At 48.8% G+C, this 17,225-nt stretch overlaps 1 protein-coding gene across 1 annotated transcript in view; it reads right to left on the reverse strand.

Annotated features, from left to right (window-relative positions):
* The window catches only part of LOC140728826 (coiled-coil domain-containing protein 80-like), a 42,776-nt gene extending 26,264 nt beyond the window's left edge, over nucleotides 1–16,512 (reverse strand). Inside the window, exons 1-2 of the mRNA XM_073047799.1 lie at nucleotides 14,596–16,512; nucleotides 9,543–9,699 (exon numbers count right to left, since the gene is read on the reverse strand). Coding sequence (XP_072903900.1) covers nucleotides 9,543–9,699; nucleotides 14,596–16,404 — 1,966 coding nt within the window. The 5' untranslated portion in view covers nucleotides 16,405–16,512. The remainder of the gene's footprint in view (nucleotides 1–9,542; nucleotides 9,700–14,595) is intronic.
* Between the last annotated feature and the right edge of the window lie 713 nt (nucleotides 16,513–17,225).

The raw sequence follows: 17,225 nt of genomic DNA on the forward strand, positions 1-17,225 counted from the left end.
CATCTGAACCTCTTGACCCTGTCTGCATTCTTTTCTACATTGAGTTGCTGCTGCGTGATTGGCTGATTAGATATTTACATTAGCAAGCAGATGGACGGGTGTACCTAATAAAGTGGCCACTGAATGCAGATCACAGCATATAAATGCCATGAATATTAGCTTTTAGCAGCAGTAGTTCAGTCATCACAAACATGACAGGCATAAAATAAATTAAGATAAATTATATCTACTGTGCAAAAGTCTTTGGCACATATATATATATATATATATATATATACACAATGGCTAGGGTGCCTAAGATTTTGCACAGTACTGTAGTAATTTTGTGTGTTGCACTGTCTTGCTGCCACAAAAAAAACAAATTCATGACATATGTGAGTGATGATAAAGCTGATTTAGATACGGGTCTCTATTGTGGACTGAGAGTGGGAAAGGGGCAAGGAGAGGGGAAAAGAGAAAGAAAGAGGGGAGGGAACAGGAAGCACAAGAGACATTCTGTAATGATCAATAAACCAATTGTTTGGAATCAAATGACCTTGTCTGGTGTCTCACCATCCCCCTGTCCCAAACCCCTCCCGCGGCGTTCCACCCTCACCATTCCCAACATCCTTTGCTCCTGCCAGATTTACAAACGCATTCTCCACTCCACGTTGATAAATACAGTACTGTGCAAAAGTCTTTGGCACCCTAACTACTGCACATATATGTGCTGAAGAGTTTAGCACAGTACTGTGACTTACAAATCAAAATAACAGTGAACCCGAGTAGTTTGGGAAAGAGAAATAAAGGCCGAGGTACTGTCTGGGTTTTTGGGGGGGTGGTCAGTTCGAGAACCTGATGGCAGTGGGGAGGGGGGTCGGTTTTTTGGGGCTCGGTTCGAGAACCTGATTGCAGTGGGAGGGTCAATTCAATAACCTGATGGCAGTGGGGGAGTTCGGTTTTTGGGGGGTCAGTTTGAGAACCTGATGGCAGTGGGGTGTAGTTTTTTAGGGGTCAGTTCAAGAACCTGATGGCATTGGGGGATTGGTTTTTTTAGGGATCAGTTTGAGAAGCTGATGGCAGTGGGGGGTCGGTTTTTTTGGGGGGGTCAGTTCGAGAACCTGATGACAGGGGGGTCAGTTCAAGAACCTGATGGCAGTGGGGGATTGGTTTTTTGGGGGGGTCAGTTCGAGAACTTGATGGCAGTGGGGGGGTCAATTTGAGAACCTGATGGAAGTGGGGGGATCGGTTTTTTTGGGGGGGGTCAGTTCGAGAACCTGATGGCAGTGGGGGGGTCAGTTCAAGAACCTGATGGCAGTGGGGGATTGGTTTTTTGGGGGGGGTCAGTTCGAGAACTTGATGGCAGTGGGGGGGTCAGTTTGAGAACCTGATGGAAGTGGGGGGATCGGTTTTTTGGGGGGGGGGTCAGTTCGAGAACCTGATGGCAGTGGGGAAGAAGATGTGGCAGTATCTTGAGGCAGAGTAACTTGCCAGTCTGATCACTGGGGTAACATGAGGCCTTCTGCTGGTCAGAGTCAACCATGGATGTTGTGTCCTAGCTGTCTACATAGCAGGCCTCCCCCACACAGCTGATCAAAGGAACGGCACAGACCGATACAGTTTGGCACCAGCAGCATCGCAGGAGTTGCCAGTCAGCATTGAACTCAATGTGGGACTGCCTTAGGGTCTCCAGCTCCAGACCTTTCCCTCGGGGTTTACCCTCGAAGCCTTCCCCATGAGCGGGTATGGCCACAAGGCAGCGGAGGTTTGAAATCACAGTTCTCCTTCTCCTAGATGGACTGCCAACCACACTGATGAACACCCCATCTGCCCAGAGCGACTGGTTTTAAGGTGCCAGTAACCCACATATGCCCCTTCTCCTGTCATTAGAAACAGTTCCTCTGGGTTTAGTAGCTGAGCCACACATGAAGGCCAGGAGCTGGACTTGGTTGTCAGAGGTTACTTGAGGCACACGCCATTGGGAGCACTTAATAGGAAGTGGGAGCCCGTCCCCAACACCCCCAGCCATTACAGCCTGAAGGAGCCATTGGGGTCACGAGCAGGCCATGTTCCACCACCCTATTTCAACATTTCTCTGCGTTGATTTGTATCTTTTGACAGCCCATTAAAATGTCTGACTCAGTCCTGGGACCCCTGGCTGGCCCCAACTTCCACACTGGCTGAGTTCCAGACTTTCCTTTCGCATGAATAATCGACTGGCTTCATTCTGCACTCCGTCTCAGCTGTCTGGCATCCTGAACTGGGAACTTGGTTTATTAGTGTCCAGTGAAAAACTTTATGCTATGGTACTTAAACGTCTGTCTGCCTTTGCACTAAATCTCTTGACAGAGACTTCCCTTTCCCCAGGCTGGAAATGTCTAATACCCGAGGGCGTGCATTGAAGGAGCGAGGAGTAATTTCAAAGGAGATGGGAGAGCAAGTCTTGATTTTACACAGAGCGTTGGATGCCTGGAAAGCACTGCCTGAGGAGGTGGTCGAGGCACAAACACTAGGAACACTTCAGAGACGTTTAGATCAGCACAGGGATGTGAGGGAAATGGAAGGATATGGAAATTGTGTAGGCAGAAGAGATCAGTTGAGTTGGCCATTTGATTACTATTGGTTCAGCACGACATTGTGGACTGAAGGGCCAGTTCCTGCACTGTGCTGTTCTAAATAAAATCCCTGACTTTGCTTGCATTCCTCACAAAGGCTCTCGGCCTGAATCACTGACTATTTATTCCTCTCCACCGATGCTGCCTGGCCTGCTGAGTTCCTCCAGCACTTTGTATGTGTTGCTTGGATTTCCAGCATCTGCAGAAACTCCTGTGTTTTGGAGAATGGGGTAACAGGATGTTTGGAGAAGAGAGGGATTATTAGAGGGTTGGAATTTCGGAGAAGGACTTCTGAGAATCGGAGCAAGAGTGAGGCGGAAGCCATTTTGAATTTTACCGGTTTTCATCGGAGTTGAGAGAGGCGGGACTGCGCAGGCGTGTGAAGTCGGGCAGTGAAGTGCGGGAGATTTAAAAGGAACACAGCCCGATACAGCGGGCAGCGTCATTGCGGGCAGTGAAGTGCGGGAGATTTAAAAGGAACACAGCCCGATACAGCGGGCAGCGTCGTTGCGGGCAGTGAAGTGCGGGAGATTTAAAAGGAACACAGCCCGATACAGCGGGCAGCGTCGTTGCGGGCAGTGGAGTGAGCCGGGAGTAGAGTGGAGGCCTAAGGGCTTTGGCTCAACAGGCTTCGGCGGAACCGGGCGAGGCGAGGAAGACCGGAGCTGCAGAGCTCTCACAGCTAGTTGCTTGGTAAGTAGTCCTGCTTCCTTTTACACTTATAACTTTAAAAGTATTGTTAAATAGTGTGATAGTTAGCTGTATTGGGGCAAAAGGTTCTTGCATAACTAATACTAGTACATTAAATTAACTATATAGCATGGAGCAGGTGATGTGTTACTGCTGCGAGATGTGGGAACCGGTGGACCCCATTGAGGGACACGGCGACTACATTTGCAGCAAGTGTTTGTTGCTCGAGGAACTCCAGCTTCATATTGATGAGCTGCAGTCCGAGCTTCAGACACTGCGACTCATCAGGGAGGGGGAGAGTTACCTGGACTCTGTGTACCAGGAGATAGCCACACCTAATAGATTAACTAATGTAGATTGCAGTCAAGCACAGGGTGGTGTGGCTATGAGTGAGGCAAGTAGGGGAATCCAGGAGGTAGGGCTGGAGGAGATGCAGGCCTTGCTCTTGTCCAACAGATTCGAGGCTTTAACTCCCTGTGAGGGCAGGAGCGGGGACTGTGGGGAGGATGAGCAACCTGCCCATAGCACCGTGGAGTGGGGGGCCATTCCAGAGGGGGGAGTCAATAGAAATGTTGTAGTAATAGGGGACAGTATCGTCAGGGGGATAGATAGGGTTCTCTGCAACCGAGAGCGAGAGTCCCGAAGGCTATGTTGCCTGCCTGGTGCCAGGGTTAAGGACATCTCTTCTGGGCTGGAGAGAAACTTGCAGTGGGAGGGGGAGGATCCAGTTGTCTTAGTACACGTCGGTACTAATGACATAGATAGGACAAGGAAGAAGGTTCTGTTACAGGAATATGAGCAGCTAGGGGTCAAATTAAAAACAGAACCTCAAGGGTAATAATCTCTGGATTATTACCTGAGCCACGAGCAAATTTGGCTAGGTTAAATAAAATTAGGGAGTTAAACGCGTGGCTCAAAGACTTGTGTGGGAGAAGTGGGTTTTGCTTCTTGGGACACTGGCACCAGTACTGGGACAGGAGAGAACTGTTCCGGAGGGACGGGCTTCACCTGAACCGGGCTGGGGTTAGTGTCCTGGCGAATCATATAACTAGGGCTGCAGAGAGGTCTTTAAACTAACTAGTGGGAGGGAGGATTCTAGAGAGCAAATAATTAAAAAGACAATGGAGAAGGTAATGGATGTAGGTAAAAGTGGAGGAATAAAAAGACAGAGTGTGTCAAGAGGGGAAAGAATGTACGGAGATAAGCGTAAAGTTGTACAAAAGGAAAAGGTAGGAAATAAGTGTCAAACATATTTGAAAGTCCTTTATTTGAATGCACGTAGTATTAGGAATAAAATTGATGAGTTGACGGTACAAATAATTACGTATGGTTATGATATTGTGGCAATTACGGAAACATGGCTGCAGGGTGACCAGGACTGGGAATTAAACATACAAGGGTATTCGACAATTAGGAGAGACAGGCAAGAAGGAAAAGGAGGTGGGGTGGCTATGTTAATAAAGCAAGAAATCACTGCAATAAAGCGAAATGATATTGGCTCAAAGGATCAGGATAACAAAACAATTTGGGTAGAAATAAGAAATAGTAAAGGGAAAAAAGCAGTGGTGGGAGTAGTCTATAGGCCTCCAAACAGCTGTAACTCAGTTGGTCGGAGCATAAATCAGGAAATAGTTGGGGCTTGTAATAAGGGAACAGCTATAATTATGGAGGATTTTAACTTTCATATTGACTGGACTAATCAAGTCGGACACGGCAGCCTTGAAGAAGAGTTTATTGAGTGTATTCGGGATGGGTTCCTTGAACAATACGTTACTGAGCCGACAAGGGGGCAAGCAGTCTTAGATCTGGTCCTGTGTAATGAGCCAAGACTACCGTAATAAAAAATGTCCTAGTAAAGGATCCCCTTGGAATGAGTGACCATAACATGGTCGAATTCCATATTCAATTAGAGGATGAGAGGGTTGGATCTCAAACAAGTGTACTGAGCTTAAATAAAGGAGACTATGATGGTATGAGAGCAGAATTGCTTAAGATGGATTGGGAAAATAGATTAAAGGGTAGATCGGTACTTGATCAGTGGTGTATATTTAAGGAGTTATTTTACAACTATCAAGAAAAATATATTCCACTGAAGAAAAAAGGGTGTAAAAGAAAAAATAGTTATCCGTGGCTAAGTAAAGAAATAAAGTAAAGTATACGACTAAAAAGAAAGTTATATAAGGTAGCTAAATCTAGTGGGAAGATTGAAGATCAAGAAGCTTTTAAAGATCAGCAGCAAATAACAAAAAGATTGATTAAGAAGGGGAAGATAGATTATGAAAGTAAATTGGCAAAAAACATAAAAGCAGATAGTAAGAGTTTTTATAGTTACATAAAAAGAAAAAGGGTGGCTAAAGTAAATGTTGGTCCCCTAGAAGATGAGACCGGGAAATTAATGGTAGGGGACATGGAGATGGCGGAAACGCTGAACAAATATTTTGTATCAGTTTTTACAGTAGAGGACACTCAAAATATCCCAACACTGGATAAACAGGGGGCTCTAGGGGGAGAGAAGCTAACTACGATTCAAATCACCAAGGAAATGGTACTTGATAAATTAATGGGACTGAAGGTGGATAAATCCCCTGGACCGGATGGCTTGCATCCTAGGGTCTTAAGGGAAGTGGCGGTCGGGATTGTGGATGCATTAGTGATAATTTTTCAAAACTCGCTGGACTCGGCAATGGTCCCGGCAGATTGGAAAAATGCTAATGTAACTCCTTTATTTAAAAAGGGCAATAGACAGAAGGCTGGGAATTATAGGCCAGTTAGCCTAACATCTGTGGTTGGCAAAATGTTGGAATCGATAATTAAGGAAACAGTAACAGGGCACTTGGATAAACATAGCTTAATAGGACAAAGTCAGCATGGCTTTACAAAAGGGAAGTCATGTTTGACAAATTTGTTGGAGTTCTTTGAGGACATAACATATAGGGTAGATAAAGGGGAACCAGTGGATGTGGTGTATTTGGACTTCCAAAAGGCATTTGACAAGGTGCCACACCAAAGATTATTACTTAAAGTAAAAAATCATGGGATTGGGGATAATATTCTGGCATGGGTGGAGGATTGGCTTTCTAACAGAAAACAGAGAGTTGGGATAAATGGTTTATTCTCAGACTGGCAGTTGGTGACTAGTGGTGTTCCGCAGGGGTCGGTGTTGGGACCCCAACTCTTTACAATCTATATTAATGATTTGGAGAAAGGGACTAAGTGCAACGTATCGAAGTTTGCTGATGACACAAAGATGGGAGGGAGTGTAATGAGTGCGGAGGACATTGAAACCCTGCAGGGGGACATAGATAGGCTGAGTGATTGGGCAGACATTTGGGAGATGAAATATAATACTGACAAGTGTGAGGTCTTGCACTTTGGCAGGAAAAATAATAGAGCAAGTTATTATTTAAATGGAGAGAAACTGGAAAGTGCTTCTGTGCAAAGGGATCTGGGGGTCCTGGTGCAGGAAACACAAAAAGTTAGTGTGCAAGTGCAGCAGGTGGTCAAGAAGGCCAATGGAATGCTGGCTTTTATTGCTAGGGGGATGGAGTATAAGAACAGGGAGGTCTTACTGCAGTTGTACCGGGTATTGGTGAGACCACACCTGGAGTACTGCGTGCAGTTCTGGTGTCCATACTTAAGAAAGGACATACTGGCTCTCGAGGCAGTGCAGAGAAGGTTCACTAGGTTAATTCCGGGGATGGGTGGGTTGATGTATGATGAGAGGTTGAGTAGATTGGGACTCTACTCATTGGAGTTCCGAAGAATGAGAGGCGATCTTATTGAAACATATAAGATTGTGAAGGGGCTTGATCGGGTGGATGCGGGGAGAATGTTCCCAATGATGGGTGAAACTAGGACTAGGGGGCATAATCTTAAAATAAGGGGATGCCGTTCCAGGACTGAGATGCGGAGAAATTTCTTCACTCAGAGAGTAGTGGGGCTGTGGAATTTACTGCCCCAGAGAGCTGTGGAAGCTACTACACTCAATAAATTCAAAACGGAGATAGACATTTTCCTAGATAAAAATGGCATTAGGGGATACAGTGAGCGAGCAGGTAAGTGGACATGAAGCTAGGTTTAGATCAGCCATGTGATCTCCTGGACCAGTTTTCGATAGCCTGGATGGGTCGGAGAGGAATTTTCCAGATTTTTTCTCCTCAATTGGCAACTCGGTTTTTTTTCCCCGGGTGATCACATGGGTTTGGGCGGGATGAATAATAAAATAAAATGGGCGGCATGGTGCCCTGTTGGTTGGCACTGTTGCCTTGTGGGATTCGGTGAAAACTAGAGTTAAGATTGGATCAGCCATGATCTTGTTGAATGGCGGAGCAGGCTTGAGGGGCCGATTGGCCTACTCCTGCTCCTATCTCTTATGTTCTTATGAATGGATGAATGGGTCAAAATACATACTGCACACGTCACCATCTACTACACGGAGATTCAACACCCTGCAGGCATTTACAGTAGAACAAAGGAATACAATGGAATCAGTGTAAAACTACACACAAAGACAATCAATGTGTAAAAGAAGATAAATTCCGCAAACAAGTAGATAGATGAAAAATAATACTCAGAGAATGAGTCCTTGAAAGTGAGTCTATAGGTTACGTTCGGTGATCAATTCAGAGTGGTAGTGAGAGAAGCTATCCACGCCGGTTCAGGAGCCTGATAGTTTATACTTTTTATACTGGAATAATAAGGGTGGGTTGGAAGTGGGAAGGGGAAGTGGGGAGGGAAGGAAGTGGGAGGAGGGAAGCTTGGAAGAGGGAAGGGGAGAGTTGGAAGTGAGAAGTGGGAGATGGGATGGTTGGAAGTGAGAAGAGTGAGATGGGATGGTTGGAAGTGAGAAGTGGGAGGTGGGATGGCTGGAAGTGAGAAGAGTGAGGTGGGATGGTTGGAAGTGAGAAGAGTGAGGTGGGATGGTTGGAAGTGAGAAGAGTGAGGTGGGATGGTTGGAAGTGAGAAGTGGGAGGTGGGATGGATGGAAGTGAGAAGTGGGAGGTGGGATGGCTGGAAGTGTGAAGTGGGAGGTGGGATGGCTGGAAGTGTGAAGTGGGAGGTGAGATGGCTGGAAGTGAGAAGAGTGAGATGGGATGGTTGGAAGTGAGAAGAGTGAGGTGGGATGGTTGGAAGTGAGAAGTGGGAGGTGGGATGGTTGGAAGTGAGAAGTGGGAGGTGGGATGGTTGGAAGTGAGAAGTGGGAGGTGGGATGGTTGGAAGTGAGAAGAGTGAGATGGGATGGTTGGAAGTGAGAAGTGGGAGGTGGGATGGTTGGAAGTGAGAAGACTGAGATGGGATGGTTGGAAGTGAGAAGTGGGAGGTGGGATGGCTGGAAGTGAGAAGTGGGAGGTGGGATGGCTGGAAGTGAGAAGTGGGAGGTGAGATGGTTGGAAGTGAGAAGTGGGAGGTGGGATGGTTGGAAGTGAGAAGAGTGAGATGGGATGGTTGGAAGTGAGAAGAGTGAGATGGGATGGTTGGAAGTGAGAAGTGGGAGATGGGATGGTTGGAAGTGAGAAGTGGGAGGTGAGATGGCTGGAAGTGAGAAGTGGGAGGTGGGATGGTTGGAAGTGAGAAGTGGGAGGTGGGATGGTTGGAAGTGAGAAGTGGGAGGTGGGATGGTTGGAAGTGAGAAGTGGGAGGTGAGATGGCTGGAAGTGAGAAGTGGGAGGTGAGATGGTTGGAAGTGAGAAGTGGGAGGTGGGATGGTTGGAAGTGAGAAGTGGGAGGTGGGATGGTTGGAAGTGAGAAGAGTGAGATGGGATGGTTGGAAGTGAGAAGAGTGAGATGGGATGGTTGGAAGTGAGAAGTGGGAGGTGGGATGGTTGGAAGTGAGAAGAGTGAGATGGGATGGTTGGAAGTGAGAAGTGGAAGGTGGGATGGTTGGAAGTGAGAAGTAGGAGTTGAGATGGCTGGAAGTGAGAAGTGGGAGGTGAGATGGCTGGAAGTGAGAAGTGGGAGATGGGATGGCTGGAAGTGAGAAGAGTGAGATGGGATGGCTGGAAGTGAGAAGAGTGAGATGGGATGGTTGGAAGGGAGAAGTGGGAGGTGAGATGGCTGGAAGTGAGAAGTGGGAGGTGGGATGGTTGGAAGTGAGAAGTGGGAGGTGAGATGGCTGGAAGTGAGAAGTGGGAGGTGGGATGGTTGGAAGTGAGAAGTGGGAAGTGGGAGGTGGGATGGGAGGTTGGAATCAGTAAGAAAGGAGCAAAGCAGAGGGAGAGAGATTGGAATAGAAGGATTTGGGATGAAGAGGTCACTCACCGGTCTGGTAGTGTTCCACAGTCAGGGTGCTGTTGGACAGTGATCCCAGGATGATGATCACACTGATCCGCCGAAGAGCCAGCTGACACACGTGCTCCAGATACTCATCCCTCTGCTGGATATAGAGCCGGCTGTCTGCGCTGGGTGCAGTAATCACCTGTCAGACACGGAGATGAGTCAGAGTCACACACAGACACACACACACTCTGTCTCTCTCACACATAGATAGTCTCTTTCACTCTATCACACACATACACACACTCAGTCTCTCTCACTCTCACACATACACACACACCATCTCACATACTCAGTCTCTCTCTCACTCTCACACATACAGTCTCTCCCTCTCACACACACACAGTCTCTCTCTTCTCTCTCACACATACACACAGTCTCTCTCTCTCTCATACACATACACACACCATCTCACATACTCACAGTCTCTTGCTCTCCCATGTCCATAGCAACCATGGCGCTCACCAAGCTAATCCCATTTCCCCCGTTTGAACCATATCCCTCCAAACCTTTCCTGCCCTCATACCCTATCAAAATATCTTTTTAAGTTATTACTGTACCTGCCTCAGTAACCACTTCCTCTGGAAGCTCATTCCATACACTGACCAACCTCTGTGTAAGAACAATTGGTCTTCAGGTGTCTATTAAGTTCTCCTCTCTCACCTAAACTGGTGCCCTTTAGTTCTTGACTGCTCAGCCCTGAAAAAAAGTGTGAATTCACCATATCCAAACCCACTGGACTTTTATTTGCTTCTATAAGGGCACCTCCATCTCCTAAGGTCGCAGGGGAAAGGTCCTAGTCTGTCCATCTTCTCTCTAGTTCTGGCAATAATAAATCTTTTCTGCACTCTTCCCAGTTTAATAACATCCGTCCTGTAGCAGGCCAACCAAACTGAACACAACACGCCAACTGCAGCCTCACCAGTGACCCGTACAACCACACCATGACCTCCATCCTCTCCTTGATTGCAACTTGAGCCTAAGTGCCACTTTAACAAGGCACCTGGATGATAGGAAAATGAAGAACTATGTAGGAGGGAAGAGTTGGATTGATCTTCAAGTAGGTTAAAAAGTCAGCATGGTACACACGGGCTGAAGGGCCTGTACTGTTCTTCGTTCTATGTTCAAAGCATCCCAAGGTATTCACAAAGTAGTCAACTACCTACAGAAAAAATATCAGTATCACTGAAAAAGTGCAGAGAAAATTTACAAGGATGTTGCTGGGACTTGAGGATCTGAGTTATTGGGACAGGTTGAATAGGTTAGGACTTTATTCCTTGCAAGACTGATGGAAGATTTGATAGAGCTATACAAAATTATGAGGGGTATCTTATAGGGTAAATGCAAGCAGACTTTTTCTAATGAGGTTGGGTGAGACTAGAACCAGAGGTCATAGGTTAGGGGTGAAAGGTGAAATATTTAAGGGGAATCTGAGGGGGAACTTCTTCACTTAGAGGGAGGTGCAAGTGTGGAACGAGCTGCCAGTGGAAGTGGGGGATGCAGGTTTGATTTCAACATTTAAGACAAGTTTGGAAAATGGTCTAGATAGGTAGTAAAAGGGGACAATGAAATGGTGGACAGAGTTGATAAGTGTTTTGTGACAGTCTTCAATGAGGAAGGCACTAGTAGGATGCCAGAAACTCGAGAGTGTCAGGAGGCAGAGGTGAGTGTAGTTGCTATTACTAAGGAGAAGATGCCTGGGAAGCTGAAAATCTGAAGGTAGATAAGTCACCTGAAACAGACGGTGTACGGTCCAACATTCCAAAAGAGGTAGCTGAAGAGATTGTGGAGGCATTAGAAATGAACTTTCTTGAACCACTAGATTCTGAAATGGTTCCTGTGGACTGGAATATTGCAAGTGTCACTCCACTCTTTATGAAGGGATGGAGGCAAAAGAAAGGAAATTATAGACCAGTTAGCCTGACTTCAGTGGTTGGGAAGATATTGTAAGGATGAAGTTTTGGGGTACCTGGAGCCATATGATAACAAGGGCCAAGACAGTATCGTTTCCTTTATGGGAATCTTGCCTGACAAATCTGTGGGAATTATTTGAGGAAATAACAGGCAGGACAGATGAAGAAGAGTCAGTGGATGTTGTATACTTGGATTTTCTGAAGGCCTTTGACAATAACTGGTGTTATCCACTGGAGTTTAGAAGAATGAGGAGGGGTCTCATTGAAACCTATCAAATATTGAAAGGCCTAGATAGAATGGATATGAAGAGGATGTTTCCTTTAGTGGGAGAATCTAGGCCCAGAGGGCACAGCCTCAGAATTGAGGGATATCTGTTTAGAAGAGAGATGAGGAGGAATTTCTTTAGCCAGAGAATGGTGCATCTGTGGAATTCATTGCCACAGATGGCTATAGAAGCCAAGTCATTGGGTATACTTACAATGGAGGTTAATAAGTTCCTGATTAGTAAGTGTGCCAAAGGTTACAGGGAGATGGCAGTAGAATGGGGTTGGGGGATAATAAATCAGGCATGGTAGAATGCTGGAGCAGACTCAATGGGCCAAATGGCCTAATTCTGCTCCCATGTCTAGTCTCTAAAACTTGCTTATGATGTCTGTAAGAAGAGAACCTGTTTGTGACCCAAGGGCAGCCTGTAATGCTATGAGAAGCATAGCAAGTGAAAAGACAGCAGCAGATTCCCCTCACTGAGAGGTCACTGACCAGGAAGCAGACTGAAGGGAAAGGATGGGGAGGTCGAGTGAGGCTTCCTCACCTTGAGGGTGGAGGAAAGGGTAGTGCAGACAGGAACCCTCCCCATGACAGACAGTATCTGGATAGAGACACATGCACACATGTACTACAGTGAAGGAGCTGGGCAGGGGAATAGATGAATCAACATACCACACTTCTCACTGTCTCTATAAAGCAGCCAACATAATCAAAGACCCCACTCGCCTACCCCGGACATGCTCCCTTCTCCCCTCTCCCAGTGGGCAGAAGATACAAAAGCCTGAAAGCACAGACCACCAAGTTCCAGGACAGCTTCTACCCACTGTTAACACTCTGATCGTACCTCTCGTACATTGAAGATGGACTCTTGGTTTCCATCTGCCTCATCGTGGCCCTTGCAACATACGGTCAATGGGCACTGCACTCTGTCTATAACGCGTTCTTGTGCATTCTGTTTTCCTTTTGTACCCCCTCGATGTCCTGACGCGCGGAACGATCTGTCTGGCTGGTGGAAGCTTTTCACTCTACCTCGGTACATGTGACAATAATAAACCCATTTCAAATCCAGTTCTAGTCAGTTTCACTTTTGGCCAACAGACACTGCGCTGCCTGATTCTTTCTTTGCCTTAACTCTTGATAGCTCTCTCAAAGGGTTTAACACAGACAGAGAACAGTACAGCACCAGAACAGGCCCTTCAGCCCACCACATCTGTGCTGAACATGATGCTGAATTAAACTAAATCTCTTCTGTCTGTACATTCACATGTTGGTCTAAAGGCTTTGCAACTGCCTCTATCATACGCCTCCACCACCCCTGGCCACTCTCCTCTCCCTGTGTAAAAGGAATTTAACCCACACATCTCCTTTTAACTTGCACCCTCTCACCTGAAATCCATGCCCTCTGGTATTAGACATTTCGACCCTGGTAAAATTATTCTTTCTAAACCACTCATAATTTTGTAAACCTCTAGGTTTATGAGGGGTATAGATTGGATAAATGCAAGCAGGCTTTTTTCCTCTGAGGTCAGGTGGGACTACAACCAGAGGTCATGGGTTAAGGGTGAAAGGTGAAATGTTTAAGGGGAACATGAAGGGCAACTTCTTCACTCAGAGAGTTGTGAGAGTGTGGAATGAGCTGCCTACGCAAGTGGTGCATGTGAGCTCGATTTCAATGTTTAAGAAGAGTCTGGATAGGTACTTGGATAGTAGGGATAGGGAGAGCTGTGGTGCAGGTTGATGGGAGTAGGCAGTTTAAATGGGTTTTGGCATGAATTAGATGGGCTGAAGGGTACTGCTGTACTTCTCTATGACTCTAACAAATCTCCCCTCAGTCAGCCCCGGGTGTTCCAGAGAAAACAACGCATGTTTGTCCAACCTTGCCTTGTACCTTAACGATCTGATCCCGGCAGCTTCCTGCTGAGCCTCTGCATCCTTCCAGTGGCAAGAACAACCGCACGCAGTACTCGGTGCAGCCCATACCCCCACAAGATGCCTAATCCCTGCAGTACGGTTCTGTTCTGCGACAGGAGTTAACCTGTGAACCTGTCCCGTGAGTGTAGCGGGGGAGGGAGGGGATAGGAAGGGGTCTAGTGCCCAGTTTATTACCCCCACTCTCCCTCCCCTGCAGTTGTACAAGCCATTGCTGAGGCCGAACTTGGACTACTGTGTACGGTTAGGTGGCCGTGTTATAGGAAAGACGTGATTAACTGGAAAGCAGACAGTGAAGATTTCCGAGGATTTTGCGCCTGAGAGGGTGGTCAGGCTTGGACTTCACTCCTTGCTGGGCAGGAGGAGGAGGACGACCTCATGGTAACATTAAAAATATAATTAAGACGGATAGCGCAGCGGTTAGTGTAACGCTGTACAGCGCCGGTTCAGTTCCCGCCGTTGACCGGGAGGACTTGGGACGCTCGTTTCCTCATTCCCACATTCCAACAGAGTTAGGAAGTTGTGGTCGTGCTGTGTTGATGGAGAAAGTAAGACGACGCTTGCAGGAATACCCCACCCTGTGTTGATCCTTGATGCAGACGACACGTTTCACTGCCTGGTTCAATTTACATGACGAATAAAGTTAATCTAATATTTTTCCCAGGGTAGGGAGACTAACATTAGGGGCATAGATTTAGGGTGAGTAGGGGAAGATTTAAGAGACCTGAGAGGTAACTCCCAGAGGGTGGAACCTGCTGCCAGAGGTGATTGAGACAGGTACAACACTATCATTTTAAAAGCGCTTGGTCAGGACCGAACACAGGAAGGAAATTGGGACGAGCTGGGTGGGCACCATGGTCGGCACGGACTGGTTGGGCCGAAGGACCTGAATTCGTGCATTATTGCTCCATAAATCGGGCCAACTCACCAACAGCCTCCTCTTGTTGCGGAACTGCTCCAGGAAATGCTGGCTGCCACCCCGCTTCGAGCCCCTGGACCCCTTCTTGTTCTTCCGATTCCTCCTGTTCTTCCGGCCTTTGCCTCTGCTCCCTTTCCCCGAGTTCTCCCTGTCTCTGCCCTTCACCTTCTCGGCTTTGGCACGAGCGGTCGGCGGGGCGGTCTGGCCCGAGCCCGTCGGCAGGGGACGGCCCCCGTTCCTCTCTCCGGGAGTGGAGACTCTGTTGGGCGGAGGCTCGCTCTGCCCCCTCCCCGTCTGCGAGCGCTTGGGACTGGAAGCCGGTGTTGGCCACCGCTCCGGTGGGCTGCTGTGCTCGGGAAGGGGGCTCCACGAGGTGGGAACCTGGGTGGTCCGGAGGATGGGGTCCTCAGTGACCTGGCGTTGGCCGTAGTGAGATCCTGCGGTATCAGGATTGGAGGCTCGAGCCGTGAACCCTTCAGGGCTGCCGCCGTCCAGTCGCTGGACTGCAGGGGCGGGGGGTGGGGAGTCGGGAAGAGGAGCCGCGGTTTGGGTCCCATCAGTGTGGCCGGCGTTGGGCGCTCTCTGGAGGGGGTGTCTGGCTTTGGCTATCTTCATCAGCATCACCTTCTTCTCGATCTGCCCCAACAGCTGTTTCACAGTCTCCTGCCCCGGGCCAGCCGGGTTCCGAGGTGACTTGGCTTTCCTCGCCCTAGCGGCGCCCCGTTCCGAGCTCAGAGCTTTCTGCCTCCGCCGTCCCACAGCTGGTGCTCCGGGCGGCTCTGGGTACCTTCCGTTCGGAGACCGAAAGTGCTTCCGTGAGTTGGGCAAACCTGGTCTTAGCCGGGCATTTGATTGAGAACCTCTGGGCACAGTCCTGATACGCACTGTCCCAGTGGGAGAGGTCCCGTTGGCTACTGATCTGTTAGGGAGGCTCCCAATGGGAGAGGTCCCGTTGGCTACTGATCTGTTAGGGAGGCTCCCAATGGGAGAGGTCCCGTTGGCTACTGATCTGTTAGGGAGGCTCCCAATGGGAGAGGTCCCGTTGGCTACTGATCTGTTAGGGAGGCTCCCAATGGGAGAGGTCCCGTTGGCTACTGATCTGTTAGGGAGGCTCCCAGTGGGAGAGGTCCCGTTGGCCAAATTCCTACCGGCGGGGGCCTGCCCTGAGGGTTTCCGGGCCCGGAACCCGATGCATTTCTGCTTCTGTGCCCTCCTGGTCAAACTCTCCACCTTCCGGAGGGGCATCTGGTCCACCGTCTCCAGCACCGCCTGCATCCTCACCGCGTACGGGAACCTCTCGTAGACCTGCAGTGACTTCCGGAGCAGCACCATGCCGAAGCCAGAAGGCTCCAAGGACAGGCGTTGGCTGACTTGCTTCACCACCTCCGGCCTCAGCCTCTCCTCCAGTACCTTACCTTCCTGAGACACTCTCAGCAACTTGCCCCGGGCCGGCCGGCTGCCCTGGAACAGGACCAGAACCAGGAGATCCCTCAGCGCCAGCTCGCACCTCAGCGCTCTGTTTTTGAGGTCCACCTGCCTCTCCATCAGTCGGTAGGACGTGTCCCGAGGACCGGGAGCGGCGATCACCAGCAGCCGAGCCTTGCCGAAGTGCCGGGCCAGGGGGCCGTGGTGAGCGCCGGGCGTCGGCGGGCTCTTGTGATCAGTCGGGGACTGCGAACCGTCTCCAGACGCCAGCCGGAGCAGCGAGAGCAGCAGCACGCAAGCGGCGAGCGGCCGGTGCCGGACAGCCATCCTTACCGCTCCGCATTCAGAGCCCCGACTGACGAGCAAAGTCCTGTGCGAGAAATCCCATCCCATCGGCCAGGAAAAAAATCCTCAGCCCACAGCTCTGTTCCAGTCGCGATACGAACGCTTGCGAAGTGTGCCGCAAACCGCGCATATGTGCGTGCGTCTGTGTGTGTGTGTTTGTGTGGGGAATGTAACATATTCGCCTACTGTTAACCAGGTGTGACTACAGGGGTGTACAAACCAAATGTAAACACTGTCACAAAAACATATGCACACCCTAAACAAAAGTGAGCAGAGTTAACCGCCCTCCCCCGGCCAGGCAGAGGCATTTGAGCATATAGCCACGTGTGCATCCAAGCCCAGTAACGGGCCGGCCAGCCCTTTAAACCCCGAGGGAGTCCCTTTACTTCCTCTCAAGCTGTCGGCCTCTCAGTCACCCCACGCCCTTAATTCAAAGAACAAGAGAAAAAAAAATTATCCTTTCTCCGGGTTACCGTCAGAACCGGTATAAAAGACAAACATCAGACACACTTCACACAGTCACACATCACTGACAACATACATCACATACCCAGACACACGTCACACACAGACCCAGACTCACAGACATACATCACACCACAGGCACACAGACATACATCACACCACAGGCACACATATACACACCCAGACACACTTCACACAGTCACACCTCACTGACAACATACATCACATACCCAGACACACAGCACATACAGACCCAGACTCACAGACATACATCACACCACAGGCACACAGACATACATCACACCACAGGCACACATATACACACCTCACACAGTCACACATCACTGACAACATACATCACATACCCAGACACACGTCACACACAGACCCAGACTCACAGACAT

The sequence above is a fragment of the Hemitrygon akajei genome, chromosome 6, assembly GCF_048418815.1.
Source record: "Hemitrygon akajei chromosome 6, sHemAka1.3, whole genome shotgun sequence".
In the NCBI taxonomy this organism is placed as follows: Eukaryota; Metazoa; Chordata; class Chondrichthyes; order Myliobatiformes; family Dasyatidae; genus Hemitrygon; species Hemitrygon akajei.